The sequence below is a fragment of the Dipodomys ordii genome, unplaced genomic scaffold (genome assembly GCF_000151885.1).
Source record: "Dipodomys ordii isolate 6190 unplaced genomic scaffold, Dord_2.0 Scaffold5, whole genome shotgun sequence".
NCBI classification, from domain to species: Eukaryota; Metazoa; Chordata; class Mammalia; order Rodentia; family Heteromyidae; genus Dipodomys; species Dipodomys ordii.
Window position 1 is genome coordinate 20,379,987 of NW_012267221.1, and position 18,531 is coordinate 20,398,517.

At 37.8% G+C, this 18,531-nt stretch overlaps 1 protein-coding gene across 3 annotated transcripts in view; it reads left to right on the plus strand.

Annotated features, from left to right (window-relative positions):
• The window catches only part of Ppig (peptidylprolyl isomerase G (cyclophilin G)), a 48,030-nt gene extending 31,201 nt beyond the window's left edge, over nucleotides 1-16,829 (plus strand). For 2 of the 3 annotated variants that reach the window (XM_013029682.1, XM_013029690.1), the window contains exons 10-14: nucleotides 2,146-2,356; nucleotides 4,990-5,157; nucleotides 7,541-7,628; nucleotides 11,288-11,424; nucleotides 11,605-12,916. In XM_013029682.1, coding sequence (XP_012885136.1) covers nucleotides 2,146-2,356; nucleotides 4,990-5,157; nucleotides 7,541-7,628; nucleotides 11,288-11,424; nucleotides 11,605-12,715 — 1,715 coding nt within the window. In that variant the 3' untranslated portion in view covers nucleotides 12,716-12,916. Of the gene's footprint in view, nucleotides 1-2,145; nucleotides 2,357-4,989; nucleotides 5,158-7,540; nucleotides 7,629-11,287; nucleotides 11,425-11,604; nucleotides 12,917-16,576 lie in introns of those variants that run through there. The other variant, XM_013029699.1, reaches the window with a different exon arrangement.
• Nucleotides 16,830-18,531: the final 1,702 nt, after the last annotated feature.

Sequence of the window (18,531 nt, forward strand, 5' to 3'; positions counted from 1 at the left end):
TCAGCTCAAGGCTAGTGTTCTGCCACTTGAGCCATAGCACCACTTCCGGCTTTTTTCTTTTTGCTTATGTGGTTCTGAGGAATCGAACCCAGGGCCTCAGGCATGCAAGGCAAGCGCTTTACCACTGAGCCGCCTTCCCAGCCCCCCCCCCGAAATTTCTTAGCTGAAAATAAAGTGGCTTTTACTGGAAGACCCCAAAATATAGTTACCATCAGCAAAATTTCTTCCATTAAAAGTCTGAATACCAAGTTAAGCTTTCCCTTTTTTTCCTTTTTGGCCAATAAGGTTTGAACATTGGGCTTGATCCAGCCCTTTTTTGCTTTTGTTATTTTGCAGCTAAGATCTGGTCTCAATTGTATGTATGTGTCACATGTACATGCATGCATGCCTCTGTTGGTACCGGGGCTTGGATTTAGGGCTTGGGTCCCATCCTTTTAACTTTTCACTCAAGGCTGGCATTCTTCCATTTGAACCATAGCTCTACTTCTGGCCTTTTGGTGGTTAATTGGAGATAAGAATCTCACAGACTTTCATGCCTGGGCTGGCTTTGAACCATGAACCTCAGATCTCAGCCTTCTGAGTAGCTAGGATTACAAGCGTGAGCCACCAGTACCTGGTGGGTCTAATTCTTTTTTTTTTTTTTTTTAGCTCAGAGCCAGCTTTTATCCACAGTTCTTCTGATCTGTTTTCCTGAATATCAGGTGTTCAAACATGAGCCATTATTCCCAGAAAGCTATATTTCTTAGATATATATATTTGTTCTAATGAAATCATGTTTATTACCTTTCAAAAATGTTCATGAAAAAAATTGTTATACAAAGCCGGGCGCCTGAGGATCATGTTCAAAGCCAGCCCGGACAGGAAAGTCGGTGAGACTCTTATCTCCAATAAACCACTAGAAAACCATAAGTGGCGCTGTGGCTCAAGCAGTAGAGTGCTCGCCTTGAGCTGAAAAGCACAGGGACAGTGCCCAAGCCCAGAGTTCAAGCCCCACGACCAACCCTCCCCTCCCCCCCAAAAAAATTGTTATTTCCTATACTAGTTCTACTTCAAATCTTGATAACAAGAGGTAAAGTAGAAAATTACAAAATTAGAATCTGAGAGTCTTAAATTTACTCTGTGCTTCATTAAAACTTCATTGTTTAATTTTTTTCTTTAACTTGTTGAAAGACTTAAATTTTTTTTTTCTTTTTCTGGTGATTATGGTGTATTCACTGCATATCTGGGGAAGGGGGTGAAGGGAAGGCACAGAATCTGAGGGAAAAGTATGAAGAAGTGCAGCAGTGGAATGCACTGGACATAGATGAAAGTGAACTGTATAGCTAGCTCATGGGTAGAGATGGGAGGGAGAGAATGCAAGAACAGATGATACTTTACGAAAGGAAATCTACTTATTATCTGACTCATGTAAATGTAACCCTTCTATAATAACAATAAAGTAAATTCTAAAATAATTAACTTGTCGGGCACTGGCTCACACCTGTAATCCTAGCTACTTTGGAAGCTGGGATCTGAGGATTGTGGTTAAGAAATTAAAATCAACCCAGTCAGGAAAGTCTGTGAAACTCCATTGAACCACCAGAAAACTGGAAGTGGAGCTCTAGCTCACATGGTAGAGTACTAGTCTTAAGCAAAAAAGCAAGGGACAATGCCCTGGTCTCGACTTCAAGCCCCACACTGACAACTTGGTTTAACATTTATTTATTTATTATTTATTTATTTATTTATTGCCAGTCCTGAGGCTTGAACTCAGTGCCTGGGCACTATCCCTGAGCTTCTTTTGCTCTAGGCTAGCTCTCTACCACTTAAGCCACAGTGCCACTTCTGCTTATATTGTACTAAGGAATCAAATCTAGGGTTTCATGCATGCTAGGTAAACACTCTACCATTAAGCCATATTCCCAGCCCATGGTTTAGCATTTTAGACTTAACACCAAAAATTCTTTGGCTAAATGTATACAATTTGGACCCATCTGGAAAACTGGGTTTTAATTGTAAGTCTTGACTCCTTTTCTACTTCATTCCTCTCAGTTCAGATAGCTGGAGGAATGGGTGATACTGGACTTAGTAAGGATCTACAGATAATTACATTTCCTTTATAACATTCCTAAAGATTTGTTCACCAAAATCTTATTTTTTTTAAAGTTAAGAAAGAAGAAAAGAAAAGGCATAAATCATCATCTTCCTCCTCCTCATCTAGTGATTCAGATAGCTCAAGTGATTCTCAGTCCTCTTCTGATTCTTCTGATTCTGAAAGTGCGTCTGAAGAGAAATCAAAAAAAAGAAAGAAGAAACATAGGAAAAATTCCCGAAAACATAAGAAGGAAAAGAAGAAGCGAAAGAAAAGCAAGAAAAGGTCTTTACTTTTTTAAGAAAGAAATTAGTATATATTACTTGTTTCACGCATGAATAAAGTGTATTCCCATCAACGTCATCCCTTCTGTCACTCTTCCTTATCTCATCTCCTCCCTTTTTAAAATAATTTCAACAGGTTTCATTGTTCTATTTCCATGTAAACTATGGCAACCATATTCAGCCTCATTCACCCTGTTGCCCCTCTCCCTTCCCTCTGTTAACCTCCTCCCAATTCCTAGTCTATCTTTTTACTACTTCTATGTACCTCAGTTAATTTTGTTTTCATTCAATGTGATTAATGTTTTTGGTTTTCCAGGGTTTTAACTTTTGTTTTCTGAGGTAGGGATCTTACTGAGTTTCTCAGGCTATCCTCAAAATCAAGATCTTCTAGCCTCCCAAGTATCTGAAATTACAGGTGCATGCCACCGTGCCATGTTTAAAAGGTTATTTATTTATTTTTTCCTGTCCCGGGGCTTGAACTTGGGGCCTCGGCTCTGTTCCTGATGCTCTCTGTGCTCAAAGCTAGGGCTCTACCACTTGAGCCAAAACACCACTTCTAGCCCTGGCTGGCCTCAAAACTATGATCCTCAGTTCTCAGCATCCTGAGTAGCTAGGATTATAGGCATGAGCCGTTGGTGCCTGACTTATGTTTGTTTGTTTGTTTGTTTATTTATTTATTTATTTATTTATTTTTGGGTCTGGTTATGGGGCCTGAACTCTGGGCCTGGGCACTGTCCCTCAGCTCTTCAGCTCAAGGCTAGCACTCTACCACTTGAACCACAGCGCCACTCCCGGCTTTTTTCTTTTTGCTTATGTGGTGCTGAGGAATCGAATCCAGGACCTCTGGCATGCAAGGCAAGCACTCTACCACTGAGCCACCTTCCCAGCCTCTCTATATCAGTTTTTTCCCTTTTTTTATCCTTTATTTCCTGTGCTCTTATATAATCATGTAACGTTAGAAAGCAGATAATGACTGTATTTAGTTTTTCATTTTGTTGAGATAAAACTTACCTTTTATTTGCCTTGTTACCTCAAAAGCAACTACTTTCTTTACCTGTGTTTGAAATTTATCAGTATAGTACCCACAAGAATTCATAGATTTAGGGCTGGGAAGGTGGCTCAGTGGTAGAACGCTTGCCTTGCATACCTGAGGCCCTGGGTTCGATTCTTCAGCACCACATAAGCAAAAAGTAAAAAGCCGGCAGTGGTGCTGTGGCTCAAGTGGTAGAGCGCTAGCCCTGAGTTGAAAGAGCTGAGGGACAGCGCCCAGGCCCAGAGTTCAGGTCCCATGACCGGACCCCCCCCCCCAAAAAAAAAAAAAAGAATTCATAGATTTATATTTTAGAAGAGTTTTTTTGGTTGTTGGTGGTGGTAGTGGGCTTGAACTCTGGGCCTAGGCACTGTCCCTCAGCTCTTCAGCTCAAGGCTGTGCTTTACCACTTAAGCCATGGCACCACTTCCTGTTTTCTGGTTGTTTAATCGAGATAAGAGTCTTATGGACTTTTCCTGCCCAGGATGGCTTTGAACTGCGGTGCTCAGATCTCAGCCTCCTGAGTAGCTAGGGATTGCCGGTATGAGCCACCAGTACCTGGCTAAAAGTTTTTTTTAACTGTATTTTTTTTTGTCTTTTCTTTTTTGGTACTGGGGATCAAACCCAGAACGTTGCACTTGCTAGGCAAGCACTTTGCCACTGAGCTACATCCCAACCCATATTTTTATGCTGGTTCTAGGGCTTGAATTTGGGGCCTAGGCACTGTTACTGAGCTTCTTGAAGCTCAAGAGTAGTGCTGTACCACTTGAATCACAGCTCCATTCTGACTTTTTTGGAGATAAGAGTCTTATAAACTGGCTTTGAACTTAGGTCCTTGGATCTCAGCCTGGAGAAGCTAGGATTATTATAGGTATGACTGACTGGCACTTGGCTTAAAGTTTTGTTTTGGTTTTTGGTCTTTTGTGAGGCTTGAACTCAATGCCTGGGCACTGTCTCTGAGCTCTTTTGCTCAAGACTCGATCTCTACCATTTTGAGCCATAGCTGTACTTGTTGTTTGTTTTGTTGGTCATGGGGCTTGAACTCTGGGCCTGGGCGCTGTCCCTGTGCTCTTCCGTGCAAGGCGAGTGCTCTACTGCTTGAGCCACAGTGCCACTTCCTGTTTTCTAGTGGTTTTATTGGAGATAAGAGTCTCAGGGATGTTCCTGCCCAGGCTGGCTTTGAACCACGATCCTCAGATCTCAGTCTCCTGAGTAGCTAGGATTACAGGCGTGAGCCACAGGTGCCTGGCTTTCACTTCGTTTTTGAGTGGTTAATTGGAGCTGAGAGTCTTACATGGACTTTTCTCCTGGGGCTTGCTTTGAACTCCTATTCTCACATCTCAGACTCTTAGGTAGCCAGAATTACATGTGAGCCACTGGTGCCCAGCTAGAAAAATATTTTAGACTGATGATTTGGGGCATTTGTTTTTTAGTTATTTGGTTTGTGAGAAATTGAGACTTTTTTTTTTCCTAATGTGAACCCATTTTTGTGAGGGATAAGTTGGTGTGTGTGTGTGTGTTTATGTTATAAAGAAAAATACAACTGCATATTTTAGATAGCTCCATCATAATTAAATGTAACGTATTTTATGCATTTCTGTTAGCGCTTCTAGTGAAAGTGAGGCTGAAAATCCTGAAGCACAACCCCAGTCTACTGTCCGTCCAGAAGAAATCCCTCCTATACCAGAAAATAGATTCCTAATGAGAAAAAGCCCTCCAAAAGCTGATGACAAAGAAAGGAAAAACAGAGAGAGAGAAAGAGAGAGAGAGTGGTATGTGAATGAATATGTTTTATAGTGTCCTGTATACTTGTCATGTGACTCTTCTTTTTTAAACATTTCATTATTTTAGAAAAGACTGACTTATTTAGTGGCCTTGTCCCAAACTAGAAAGACAAGTAAACTTTATATATTACAAGCAAGTAGTAACGAAGTGTTACTTTTTAAAATAAATTCTAGGGCTGGGAAGGTGTCTCAGTGATAGAGTGCTTGCCTAGTATGCATAAAGCCCTGGGTTCGATTCCTCAGTACCACCTAAATGGAAAACATCAGAAGTGGTGCTGTGGCTCAAGTGGTAGAGTGCTAGAGTTGAGCAAAAGAAGCTTCAAAATTATCCCATAGTAGAGTGACAACCTTCAGTATAAAAGCTAAGGAAGTATATAAGGTCCTAAGTTCAAATCCCAGTATTGGCATAATATACTAAAAGACTATCTTGTTTTATTTGGCTTCATACTATCTAATTATTAATTTACAATGTTTATAATATATAATGTTTTGCACTTGTAGAATTTATATTTTTGCCAGTCCTGAGGCTTGAACTCAGGGCCTGAGCACTACTGAAGGTTGTCACTCTGCTATTTGAGCCACACCTCTACTTTTAGCTTGTTGATAGTAAATTGGAGATACAGTCTTTACGTCTGCTCAGGCTGGCCTCACAATGTAATACTCATATCTCAAGTTCTGAGTAGATTACAGTAGATTATAGGCATGAGCTACCAGTGCTTGGGCTTTTTCTATATTATTTGTGTATATTAAACTTTTAAGCAAGAAAGAACCTTATATTTTAAATTTGTGTAATGGGAAATGTCTTATTTTCTGATTTACAGATAGTGATAGTGAAAACAGTTAAGCTCAAGTACTTTGAACATTTTTGTACATAAAATATCACTAATTCTATAGGTTCTTTATGAGTCAAAATAAAGATTATGTCCAAAAGTGAAAAATAAATTCTCTTACTTATGACCAGAAATACATTAGTATCACATACAAGTGTTCTGAGTGACCCTCTTTTGCATTTACACTACAACAAAAACACAAAAATAATGATTTTTGTTATTTGAAATGGGATAATTTTGAAGGTTTGGATTAGATAGAAATGGATCTTTCGTTTTTTTGTGGGTTTTTTGGTCATTTGTGGGGCTTGAACTCTGGACCTGGGTGCTGTCCCTCAGCTCTTCAGCTCAAGGCTAGCACTTTATCACTTGAGCCACAGTGCCATTTCCAGAAACCGATCTTTCTAAGGAAAACAATTAAAGAGAAATGAAATTATTAAGTTGACTTTGATGAGACTTTCAAATATCACATACATGAATGTTGTTATTGAGCTTAATATATGGGCATGCTAATACTAAATCTTGAACTCAGGACTTTGTACACTTGCTTAATTTTTTTTTTTTCTCAAGGCTAGTGCTCTACTATATGAGCCACAGGTCTGCTTGCTTTCTGGTGGTGGATTGGAGATGAGAGTCACACTGTCTTTCTTTCCTGGGCTGGCTCTGAACTGCAGTCCTCAGATCTCAGCCTCCTGAGTAGCTAGGGTTACAGGAGTGAGCCACCAGCACCTGACAGTTTTCACTTTTTGATATAAACTATTGTATTAACATTCAGCTAGTTCAGACAAGTTTGTGTCTGCTTAATTCACATTATTTCCATTTCTCTATATTTCTCCTAACAATGACTTGATCAATAAAATACTTTGGTGTGAGATAATTTAAATTTTTTTCTTTGTAAGTTCCTTCTGTGTTGATTGTCTTTAGCACTACCAAATTAACTTTATCTTAAGTAATGTGTTTTAACAGTGACAGTGTTTCCTTTTTTGTGTTTTTTGGGGGGGTTGGTGGGGGAGGGGGTGGTCATGGGGCTTGAATTCAGGGCCTGGGCACTGCGACTGAGCTCTTTTTTGTTCAAGGCTAGCATTCTATCACTTTAAGCCCGAGCTCCACTTCTGGTTTTTGAGTGGTTAATTGGAGTTAAAAGTTTCATGGGGACTTTTCTGCCTGGGCTGGCTTTGAACTGCAATCTCAGATTTCAGCCTTCTGAGTAGCTAGGATTATAGGCATGAGCCACTAGTGCCCAGCTTAACAGTGTTTCTGAAGAGAGAAAGACTGGCATTTTGGAGCTGTTTAGTTGTATATACTTAATAGACTAGCATTTCTGCCTTCTAAGCATTGGGTTACCACTACTCTTGGCAATTGACATTTGAAAAAATGTTTCTATATATTGCCAAATGTTTAGTAGGACTTGATAGCATTTTAAGCTAAGAACCATAGATAATGTGTAGAATTTAAATTTATTAACTTTATTCAATAAAGCAATATCATTCAGATTCATTTTTATAAAGGTAATGTGTTTTAACTTTCCCTTTGTTTACTTCTAGTAATCTTCCTAATTCTCAGCCTCCTTCATACCAGAGACGACTCTTAGTTACTAGGTCTGGCAGGAAAATTAAAGGAAGAGGACCAAGGGTAGGTGATTTTATTTTATTTTTTGGCTAGAAATGTTAATAATACTGTACTTTATCTTCCTTAAAGATTTTTAGAGGCCTTCTATTTGCATGTATTTGTAAATAGAACAATGAAATCTGTTGAAATAGTTTTAAGAAGGGAGAATGGGATAAAGGTGAGTGATATAGGGGTGTGGTTGATCAGGATACATTGTACACATGTTTGGAAATCTCACAATGAAACAACCTTGTACACCTAATGTATGCTCCTGAATGAAAGAGAGAAAAGAAACAAGGAAATTAAGAAAGAAAAGAAAGATTGATTAGAGATCTGGGCTTACAACTAGATGGTATAGTGCTTGTCTCAATATACACAATGCCCTGGCTTTTATCTCAAGTGTTGTAAGAAAACCTTTCTAGTGTTTTTAAAATATTATTTTATGTTAATACTTTACCATTCAAGTTACTAGTTTTAAGGGATATGTGGATATTGAATAATACACCCCCGTCCTTTTCAGTAGTACAGGGCTTGAATTCAGGACTTCATGCTGTATATCCATCCCTTAACAGTTTTTTAATTAGCCTATATTAGTTGTACCAAGGTGTATGTGTATAATATGTCCATTTATCTCATCTTCCCGCATTTCTTAAAACAATTTCAACATGTTTCATAGTTCTGTTTTCATAGGTGCTTATAAAGTATTTTTACCATATTCATCCTAATGAATTAATTCAGGGTGACTGAAGGTGAATATATGTATAGTTTTTAATCGTAAATATTTCTGTCTTATGCTTCTAAACTGGAAATCTATAAGCTATAAATAGATTATGAGTAAATGTCCTATAATGGGATTGGGACCCAGACACTGGTGGCTGATAGTTGTAATCCTAGCTACTCAGGAAGCTGAGATATGAGGATTGATACTTGAAGCCAGCCCAAGCAGAAAAGTTCACAACACTCCTATCTCCCAGTTAACCTTCCAAAAGGCCAGAGTGGAAGTATGGCTCAAGTGGTAGGATGCCAGCCTTAATCCCAAAATAAACAACATAAAAAGAAATAGTTAAAAAGTAGGATTGAACTGGCGCTGGTGGCTCATGCCTGCCTGTAATCCCAGCTATTCAGGAGGCTGAGATCTGAGGATTGGGGTTCAAAGCCAGCCCGGGCAGGAAAGTCTGTGAAACTTATCTCCAGTAAACCACCAGAAAACCGGAAGTGGTGCTGTGGCGTAAGTGGTAGAGTGCTCACCTTGAGCTGAAGAGCTGAGGGACAGCGCTCAGGCTCTCACTAGTATTATCAAATCCTGTTTGCTCTTGAAATTTTTAATCTTTATCCATATTTGACCTGTCTTCTAATCTTCTGTCTCAGAACCTTCAACATAGTATTTTTTTGTGCTTATATGACTCATCTATCCTTACCCACTTTCTGTTCCTTTCCCCAGGTAATTTATTATAAACATCCAATTTTCACCTTTTACTGTTTTATCTAGTCCCAGTCCCAATGTTAGAGCTCTTTTTATATACATTTTTTGATTCTGTTACACTCCCATATTAGATCTATTTCCCTCAGCTCTTCAGCTCAAGGCGAGCCCTCTACCACTTGAGCTACAGCGCCACTTCCGGTTTTCTGGTGGTTTACTGGAGATAGGAGTCTCACGGTCTCTCCTGCCCGGGCTGGCTTTGAACCGCGATCCTCAGATCTCAGCCTCCTGAGTAGCTAGGATTACAGGCGTGAGCCACCAGCGCCCGGCTTAGATCTATTTCTTATTCTTTTTTCTGATTCTGTTATACTTGTCATATAATGTTCAATATCTTTGACTACATATCTATCCATATATATATATTTGTTTTTTTTTTTGGTCTGGTCGTGGGGCCTGAACTCTGGGCCTGGGCTCTGTACTTCAGCTCTTCAGCTCAAGGCTAGCGCTCTACCACTTGAGCCACAGCGCCACTTCCGGCTTTTTTCTTATGTGGTGCTGAGGAATCAAACCCAGGGCCTCTGGCATGCAAGGCAAGCGCTCTACCACTGAGCCACCTTCCCAGCCCCATCTATCCATATATTTTTGTAGCTTCATGGAATACAAGTTCCAAGAGAACAAAATAATATATATCTTAGCTCACTAATGTTTCCTTAGTACTTGGACGAATGGTTGGCCATCCTATAGGCTGCATACATATTAGTTGAATAAATGACCATCTGCATTTCCTCTGCTACTCTCTTAATGTTTTGCTTTGAAATATAAAGTATATAGCACTCAAGTTAGAACTTGGCAACTTGTAAGAATTAGTAAATCAAGTATGCTTGTCACCTTGGATAGCATTCTTCTATGGGAAGATACGAATGACTAAAGCTGCTGTCGTTAATTTTTTAATTTATTTGTTTTTGTCGGTTGTGGGGCTTGAACTTTTCCCTGGTGCTGTTCCTCAGCTCTTAGACTCAAGGCGAGCACTCTACCACTTGAGCCACGGCACCACTTACTGTTTTCTGGTGGTTAATTAGAGATAAGAGTCTCATAGACTTTCTTGCCCAGACTGGCTTTGAACTGTGATCCTCAGATCTCAGCCCCCTGAGTAGCTAGGATTACAGGCATGAGCCACCAGGGCCCGGCAATATTTATTTTTTAAATTGGGTTATTTTATTTCTTTTATTTATTTAATTGTGAAAATACTGTACAGAGGGGTTACAATTAGATGGGCAAGATAATAAAACATTTAATAAAAATAAAAGAAAACAAGATAATAAAAAAATTTCTTTTTTGGGGGGGTCTGGTCGTGGGGCCTGAACTCTGGGCCTGGGCGCTGTCCCTCAGCTCTTCAGCTCAAGGCTAGCACTCTACTACTTGAGCCACAGCGCCACTTCTGGCTTTTTTCTTTTTGCTTATATGGTGCTGAGGAATCGAACCCAGGGCTTCAGGCATGCAAGGCAAGCGTTCTACCACTGAGCTACCTTCCCAGCCCCTAATGAGTACATTTCTTATCAAGCAATGTAGCCTCCTACTTTGTTTTCCCTTTCCATCCCTTCCCAGCCTCCCCCTGGGTTATTTTTATTTAGTGGGAGAGGGTTCATCATTACATCTCTACACATGTTTATATTGCATTCCAATCTAGCTTATCCTCTATATTACACTCCCTGAAACTCTCCCTTTAAAAAAAATAATGTTTGGGGGCTGGGAAGGTGGCTCAGTGGTAGAGTGCTTGCCTTGAATACATGAGGCCCTGGGTTCGATTCCTCAGCGCCACATAAGCAAAAAGAAAAAAGCTGGAAGTGGCGCTGTGGCTCAAGTGGTAGAGTGCTAGCCTTGAGCTGAAGAGCTGAGGGACAGCGCCCAGGCCCAGAGTTCAGGCCCATGACCGGACCCCAAAAAAAAAAAAAAATCAATGTTTGCAATAGGGATATTCCTTGTTCTGTCTTAACAATTGCAAACAGTTAATGTTCTTTTTTTTTTCAATTAATGTTTCTTAATAGGAATTTACAATATGACTACTTAAAAGTAGTTCTACCTTATTGATTTCTAACCTGAAAGCTAAGGAATTTTATTGATTGATTGATTGATGTTGAGCTGCAATTTTAGAGAGTACAGAAATATTCAGCATTTTATTTGAACCTAGGAATATCTGTGCTTTAGCTATTGTATTGCCTTTAAGTTTCTATATGTTCATTTTGTCCCTTTTTTATTTCTTAAGCGTTACCGAACTCCTTCCAGATCAAGATCAAGGGATCGTTTCCGACGTAGTGAAACTCCTCCACATTGGAGGCAAGAGATGCAGAGAGCTCAAAGAATGAGAGTGTCAAGTGGTGAAAGATGGATCAAAGGCGATAAGTAAGAGTTAATTACTATTTAAAATGTAGTGATAAGTATTTTTTAAGCTATCATACAATTATCTTGCTTTTAAATTATTTCTGTAGACCTTAATACAGTATCTTTTAGCTAATAGCTACCCATTCTTTTCCTATAACATTTCAATTTTTTTCTTTCTTTTCTTTTCTTTTTTTTTTTTAGGAGTGAGTTAAATGAAGTAAAAGAAAATCAAAGGAGCCCAGTTAGAGTGAAAGAAAGAAAAATAACTGATCACAGGCATGTGTCTGAGAGTCCAGACAGAAAAACAGAAAAAGAAAAGAAAGTTAAAGAGCATAAATCTAACAGCAAAGAGAGAGACATTAGAAGAAATTTAGAAAAAGATGATAAATATAAAAACAAAGTGAAGAAAAGAGCCAAATCTAAAAGTAGAAGTAAGAGCAAAGAGAAATCAAAAAGTAAGGAAAGAGATTCGAAACATAACAGACATGAAGAAAAGAGGTTGAGGTCAAGGAGTGAAGAAAGGGATAATGGGAATGTTAAAGAAAAAGAAAAGCAGTCTGATTCTAAGGGCAAAGATCAGGAAAGAAGTAGAAGTAAAGAGAAATCTAAACAGTTAGAATCAAAAAGTAATGAGCATGATCATAGTAAAAGCAAAGAGAAGGATAGACATGCACAGTCCAGAAGTAGAGAACGAGATGCAACTAAAAGCAAACACAGTTACAATAGTAGAACAAGAGAACGAAGCAGAAGTAGAGACAGGAACAGAAGAGTGCGATCTAGAAGCCATGAAAGAGATCGCAGTAGAAGCAAGGAGTACCATAGATACAGAGAACAGGAGTACAGAAGAAGAGGAAGGTCACGAAGCCGAGAAAGAAGAACATCATCAGGAAGATCAAGAAGTAAAGATAGGAGAAGGAGGAGAAGAGATTCACGGAGCTCAGAGAGAGAAGAAAGTCAAAGCAGAAACAAAGAAAAATACAGAAACCAAGAAAGTAGGAGTTCACACAGGAAAGAAAATTCTGAGAGTGAGAAAAGAATGTACTCTAAAAATCGTGATCACAGTAGTTCAAATAATAACAGGGAAAAAAAGGCTGATAGAGATCAAAGTCCGTTATCAAAAATAAAACAAAGCAGTCAGGACAATGAATTAAAGTCCTCCACATTGAAAAATAAGGAGGATGAAAAGACAAGATCCTCAATGGAAAAAGAAAACCAAAAATCAAAGGGTCAAGAAAATGACCATGTACATGATAAAAATAAAAAATTTGATCATGAATCAAGTCCTGGAACAGATGAAGACAAAAGTGGATGAGTGAGTTGTATAAATTTAATGTCTCAAATTTTAAGTTTTAGAGACTTGATGAATATCTTTTATGTTGTTTTCATTGTTTGAGTTGTTTTCTGTTTGTCTTTTTTTTTTTAATGTGGACTTCATTGAGTTGATCTTTTGATAATCTGCAACCTGGATAATTTGTACTGCTAAAGTTTTAATAAACTTGAAATGAGAAAAACACTTGGTGTTATACTGTGTGCTATGTTAAACTTTTATGTATGCATTTTTCTGTTACAGCACTCAGCCAATAACATCTTGATTTGCTTAATCAGCCCTTTGGAAACAAGCATAAGTGGTGGTTATAGCTCATTGTTAAAAAGGCTTGTTTCTTAGGATTAACTTGAGAAGTCACTAGAAGACATTATGTATAGATTTTCTGGTTGCATTTATACTAGAGGCTTGCAGCAATTCCTTTTAATTACACAGAAGCAGGATCCCAATTTGTAGTCTTAAGTCATCACTTGATTTTACTCTTTAAGGTAGATACTGATCTTGTGTTTTGTGCCTTTTTCTTTATAGTTCTAGACATAGCTTATTTTCTATTACTTTTTCAATCTAGTTCTTGTTAACTAGTTGTCTATAATAATAGATGAGTAGGTTCCCCACGGCCCCCTCCCCGCCCCGTTTATGAACTAATTGAGCTTGAGTTGCTGTTATACAGCATTCAATAGGAACCATACATTGAAAGCTCAGACTAATTCTCAGTGCTATGTTGCTTTTGGTCTAAAGAGTAGAAATTTTTGCTTTTTGAGGATATTATTTTATTATTCCCTTTTCTAAAATGTAAAAAACATTTTTTCATTAAATTATACTACTTATCCTTAAGCTAGAAAGTTCTAGAAATTGTTAATATTGACATCTAAGATATTTCTTGGCCACCATAAATACCATTGAGTGTTGACTCTGCATGATTTTTGTTTAAACTTGAGCTAACTTCTCTCATAGTGTACATTTCAAAAGGCAGGAAAATGCATCTTTTCTATATAGGTAACATAATAAGCTGTAGCATGTTTATGACTGATTTCTTTGTTCAGGTGGTTTATACCATTTACTGTTAACATTATTTTAACCTGGCATGTATAACACTGCCATTTAAAGTAGAATAGAAAGTTACAAAATTTGATAGCTTACAGAATTAAATACTAGACCTATCCAAAGTCCACTCAGAATTTTGTGTGTTGTATTTTGCTATTTTTGTGATGTGCGGCCTTTTATTCTGTAATAACTTCTGAATAAAACATTGATCATCAAACACAAAACCTGCCTCATTTGAAAAGAAATTTGAAATTTCAGTTAATTGTAGCCTCTACAGTTTTGTACTTTAATATTTGTCAATATAATGTCAGCTCTGTTACCAAGGTAGCTTTCTTGGTAAATCTAGTAGCTATCCAATGCTGTTTGTACTGAATAAAGTGATGCCTAACATGATACTTGCCATTGTTGATTAATGCGGTAATGATAAGTTTGGCATTATATCTGTTACTGAATAGTGTAATGATTATAAGATTGTTTGGAATTTATTAAAACAGATATCCACAATGGATTCTTTCTGATTTTTTTTTATTATAAACCAGTGATTACTTAAGAGACTGACCACAGACCCATATTAAGGTCTCAGTGTCCACGCTGTGTCATCTGTTAATGTATCCTAAATTTTTGTCATAAGTTCAATAAATTGCATTTTAAGATGTGGTGAACTCTTTGAGGCTCAGCAAAACTTAAGAAAGGATTTTAATACGTTACATATTTTTAAAGACCATGCTAAGTTAAAATAATTTGATGTTGCTGATCTCAGAGGTTTATATGGTTAGCATTATGTAGGCAAAGACTTTCCAATCTTAGAAGTTTTCAAAAAGTAATCACAATGGGAAAATTTAAATTGTTTGGTTTAAGAAGAAAGCAACTTTATGGTAACTTCATAGGCCTGTTTCTTTTGTGTGGTAAGCATTATTTATAGGCCTGTTTTCCTTTATGCCTTGGGAGCTGTTTTTATAGAACAGAGGTGGTGAAATAGGAGATGAGAAAGACAATCGATTAGATTGTATTTTTAGAGTATATATATTTTAAAAAAACGAACAGTTAAAGTTAAGCACCTTTAGTTGTATATCAAGACCCACTATTGCATTTTACTGGCTGGCACTGGCCTTTTCTTTCCTTACATTTTTAGTAATTGTGCCATTTTTAGTTTTTCTTATATATTGTTGTCTATAAAGCCAGTTATGTAATTTTTCCCATCAAATTGATCTTAGAGTAAAATCTGAGTTTATGGTTCACTTGCAAATATCTCGTGTGTGTGTGTGTGTGTGTGTGTGTGTGTCCCTGCATGCACCAGTATAGAGGCTTTGAACTTGTAGCCTTGTACTTTGCTCAGCCTGTTAACTTACAGCTGGTACTTGAGCAAGGCCTCCAGTTCTGGCTTTTTGCTGGAGATTAAAGTCTCTCAGATTTGTTTGCAAGGCCTCCAGTTCTGGCTTTTTGCTGGAGATTAAAGTCTCTCAGATTTGTTTGCCCAAGCTGACTCCAGACCTTGATTCTCAGTTATCTGCATGAACAGCCAGCCCCCAGTTTTGACTTTTACTTAAAAATCTGGCTTTTTTTTTTTTCCCCAGTCCTGGAGCTTGAACTCAGGGCTTGGTCACTGTCCCTGAGCTTCTTTTGCTTAAGGCTAGCACTCTACCAAGTAAGCCACAATGCCACTTCTGACTTTTTCTGTTTATGTGGTACTGAGGAGTCAAACCCAGGGCATTATGCATGCTAGGCAAGCACACTAAGCCACAATCCCAGCCCTAAGTCTGGCTTTTAAAAAAATATTTTTTAAACATTTTTAATGCTTAATTGGCGGTAACTGAGTTTTTTTGGTTTTTTTTAGCAGGTAGAATTTTCATGATTGTGCGAATTGTTTTTCTGAGTAAGATTATTTTTCTGGGTAAGCTCTCTGATACAGAAATTCACACTACAGAGAAATTAATGAAGTGGATGGTAAGAAGCTACTGCTTTGCTTTAAAATACTATAGTTGGTAGGTTCATAGAACTATATAGTTGTTCTTAAGTTACATAATTGAAGCTCTCATGTTGTAAAGGATTTAAGTTTGCAAAAGTGTAAAGCTATACATGTTGGCTTTGCTGAGTGACCATTGAAGATGTGAAACTAAAACAAGATTTCTTGATGCTACAGACAGACAGGGTTTCTGGTATTTGGGGTAATAGTATTAATAATGCTAATTTATTGTCTAGTTAGTATTTGGAGCAAATTACCATTTGTTTTACTAGTTTGTTGTACTTTTTGCCCAGTGGTCCTAGTTTTCATCACACTGATCTTATAGTAAATTTCTGTCGAAACTGGATGGGTTTACCTTCATAGGAAGACTTTTAAAGAGCTATGGACACAGTGGGGGTTTTTTGTGTGTGTCTTGCTTTGCCTATGTTTACTGTAATTATTCCACTTAGGGTTCATACATTTATAGTTTAACTCTCCTTTGATTGCAGGTTAATTGACTTTTATTGTAGAAAGATGTGTTTTGTTATAAATACTTGTTTAAAATAATAATAGTAAAGCCAGCCCCAGAAATGCAGTGTTGCCTGGTACACCTATGTGTGTGCAGTGGGCCTTAGGCTGGCTTGGAGAAATTTAGGCAAATGCAAATTCTAGTTTGTGTATCTAAAAGGAAAGACTTCCACCAACAAGGTTGGAGAAAGCTGTTGAAAATGGTGATGTTTATCAATGTGGAGGGTGTGGTAGGGTTGATTTGTGTATGTACTTTTTTAAATTATTATTTTGAAAGCAAATCTCTTGTTAGCAAAAGTACATGCTGTATATTTTTTTCCCCTTTGTGTTTCTAGTATTGTGAGAAATGGATAGATGAACTGGGGATTTTTACATGGGATATGAAACAGGTTGCTCTCTGTGGAAGGGAAAGCATAATGAAGTTAAGTACACTTCCTAGCTAAAAAAGTCACTGTGATGTATATTTTTTTAATGAAACTTAGAAATAAAATTGTTTCAATTGTAAATTAGTTTCAAAATGCTGCTTCTTGTCATTAGCAACTATTGAACTGTTTTCTGCAAACTGCATTTTACAAAATTTAAACTCCAAAACTGTATTAATTTTTATAGTTAAACATTGTATTAAATAAAGTATACTATAGTAAATATATTGGGGTTGTCTTTTAATTATAGTATTCAACCTTTACTTAAAAGTAATAAAACTAAAATATATTTGTATGTTAAGAAAACCAAATAGTCCAACAAAACTGAGCTTAAGACTTTATTCACTATTGGTGATTTCTGGGTTTGGAAATTAAAGTACATTTTTAAGTATTATGCTTCAATTTGCTATGTGTTTTTTGCCCTAGCATATGCATTACTATATATTAAAATACTACCATGTGCTTTTTATTCTCCAAATTTCTCAGCACTAGGAATACTGCAGTATGTCTTATACTTCTCAGTTGTACTGTAACTCTAATAAGAGTTGTAAAGCCATGTAAAAATGAGTTTTGGAAAACATCTAAGTTTTTTGTTTTGTTTTTTGTCAGTTGTGGGGCCTGAACTCTGGGCCTGGGCACTGTCCCTCAGCTCTTCAGTTCAAGGCTAGTGCTCTTCCACTTGAGCCACAGCGCCACTTCTAGTTTTTTCTGCTTATGTGGTGCTGAGGAATGGAACCCAGGGCCTCAAGAATGCAAGGCAGGCACTCTACCACTGAGCCACCTTCTCAGGCCCAGATCTAGGTTTTATTTGGTTTTTAATTTATACACTTAGAGGAAATGTGTCTTTTTGTTATTGGAGAGATAGAGATAAAACATTTTGGGCCAGGCGTTGGTGGCTTATCCTTAATCTTGGCTTCTCAGGAGGCTGAACTAGGTTTGGAGCCCCCCAGGCAGAAAAATCCATTAACCAGCAAAAATCTGAAATGAGGCATGGTTCAGTGGTAAAACATGAGCTTATGAACAAGGGTATGAGGTCCTGAGTTCAAGCTCCTGTACCAGCACAAATACATATATTTTTTTCCTGTGGTTTATGGGTTAGCAAATATTGAAACTCAAAAGTTACATTTTTTATGTCCTTTATTTGGTAGGGAGAATGCTACCTATCAACTGCAAGTTGTGTATTGTTTGTTTATATGGTACTTAGGATTGAACCCAGGGCTTCATGCATGCTAGGCAAGCACTCTATCACTAAGCCATATTCCCAGACCAAGCACAGTATTTTTTAGATTCTAGTAAATAACCTTATCTAATAGGTACCTTTTATGTATCGGTCATGGGACTTGAACTCAGGTACTGTCCTGGAGCTTTTATGCTCAAGGCTAGAACTCTACCACATGAACCACAGCTCTACTTCCAGTTATCTGGTCATTACTTGGAGGTGAAAGTCCCATTTTCCTGCCTATGCAGGCTTTAAACTATGATCCTAAAATCTCAGCCTCCTGAGTAAGATTACAGACATGTGAGCCACCAGTGTCTGGTTTAGTGGTAACATGTTTTTGTTTTGTCACCTACAATCCTAATTCCTTTTTTTTTTTTTCTTTTTGTCAATTGTAGGGCTTGAACTCAGGGCTTGGGTGCTGGCTCAGAGTTTTCTTGCTCAAGATTGCTTTGAGCCACAGCTCCACTTCCTTATATCTTTTTAAAGTGTTAATTGTTTTCACATTTTTTTTTGCCCGAGTCATCAAATTAGAAGAGTAAGTTTGCCAGGCGCTGGTGGCTCATGCCTGTAATCCTAGCTACTCAGGAGGCTGAGATCTGAGGATCGCGGTTCAAAGCCAGCCCGGGCAGGAGAGACCTTGAGATTCCTA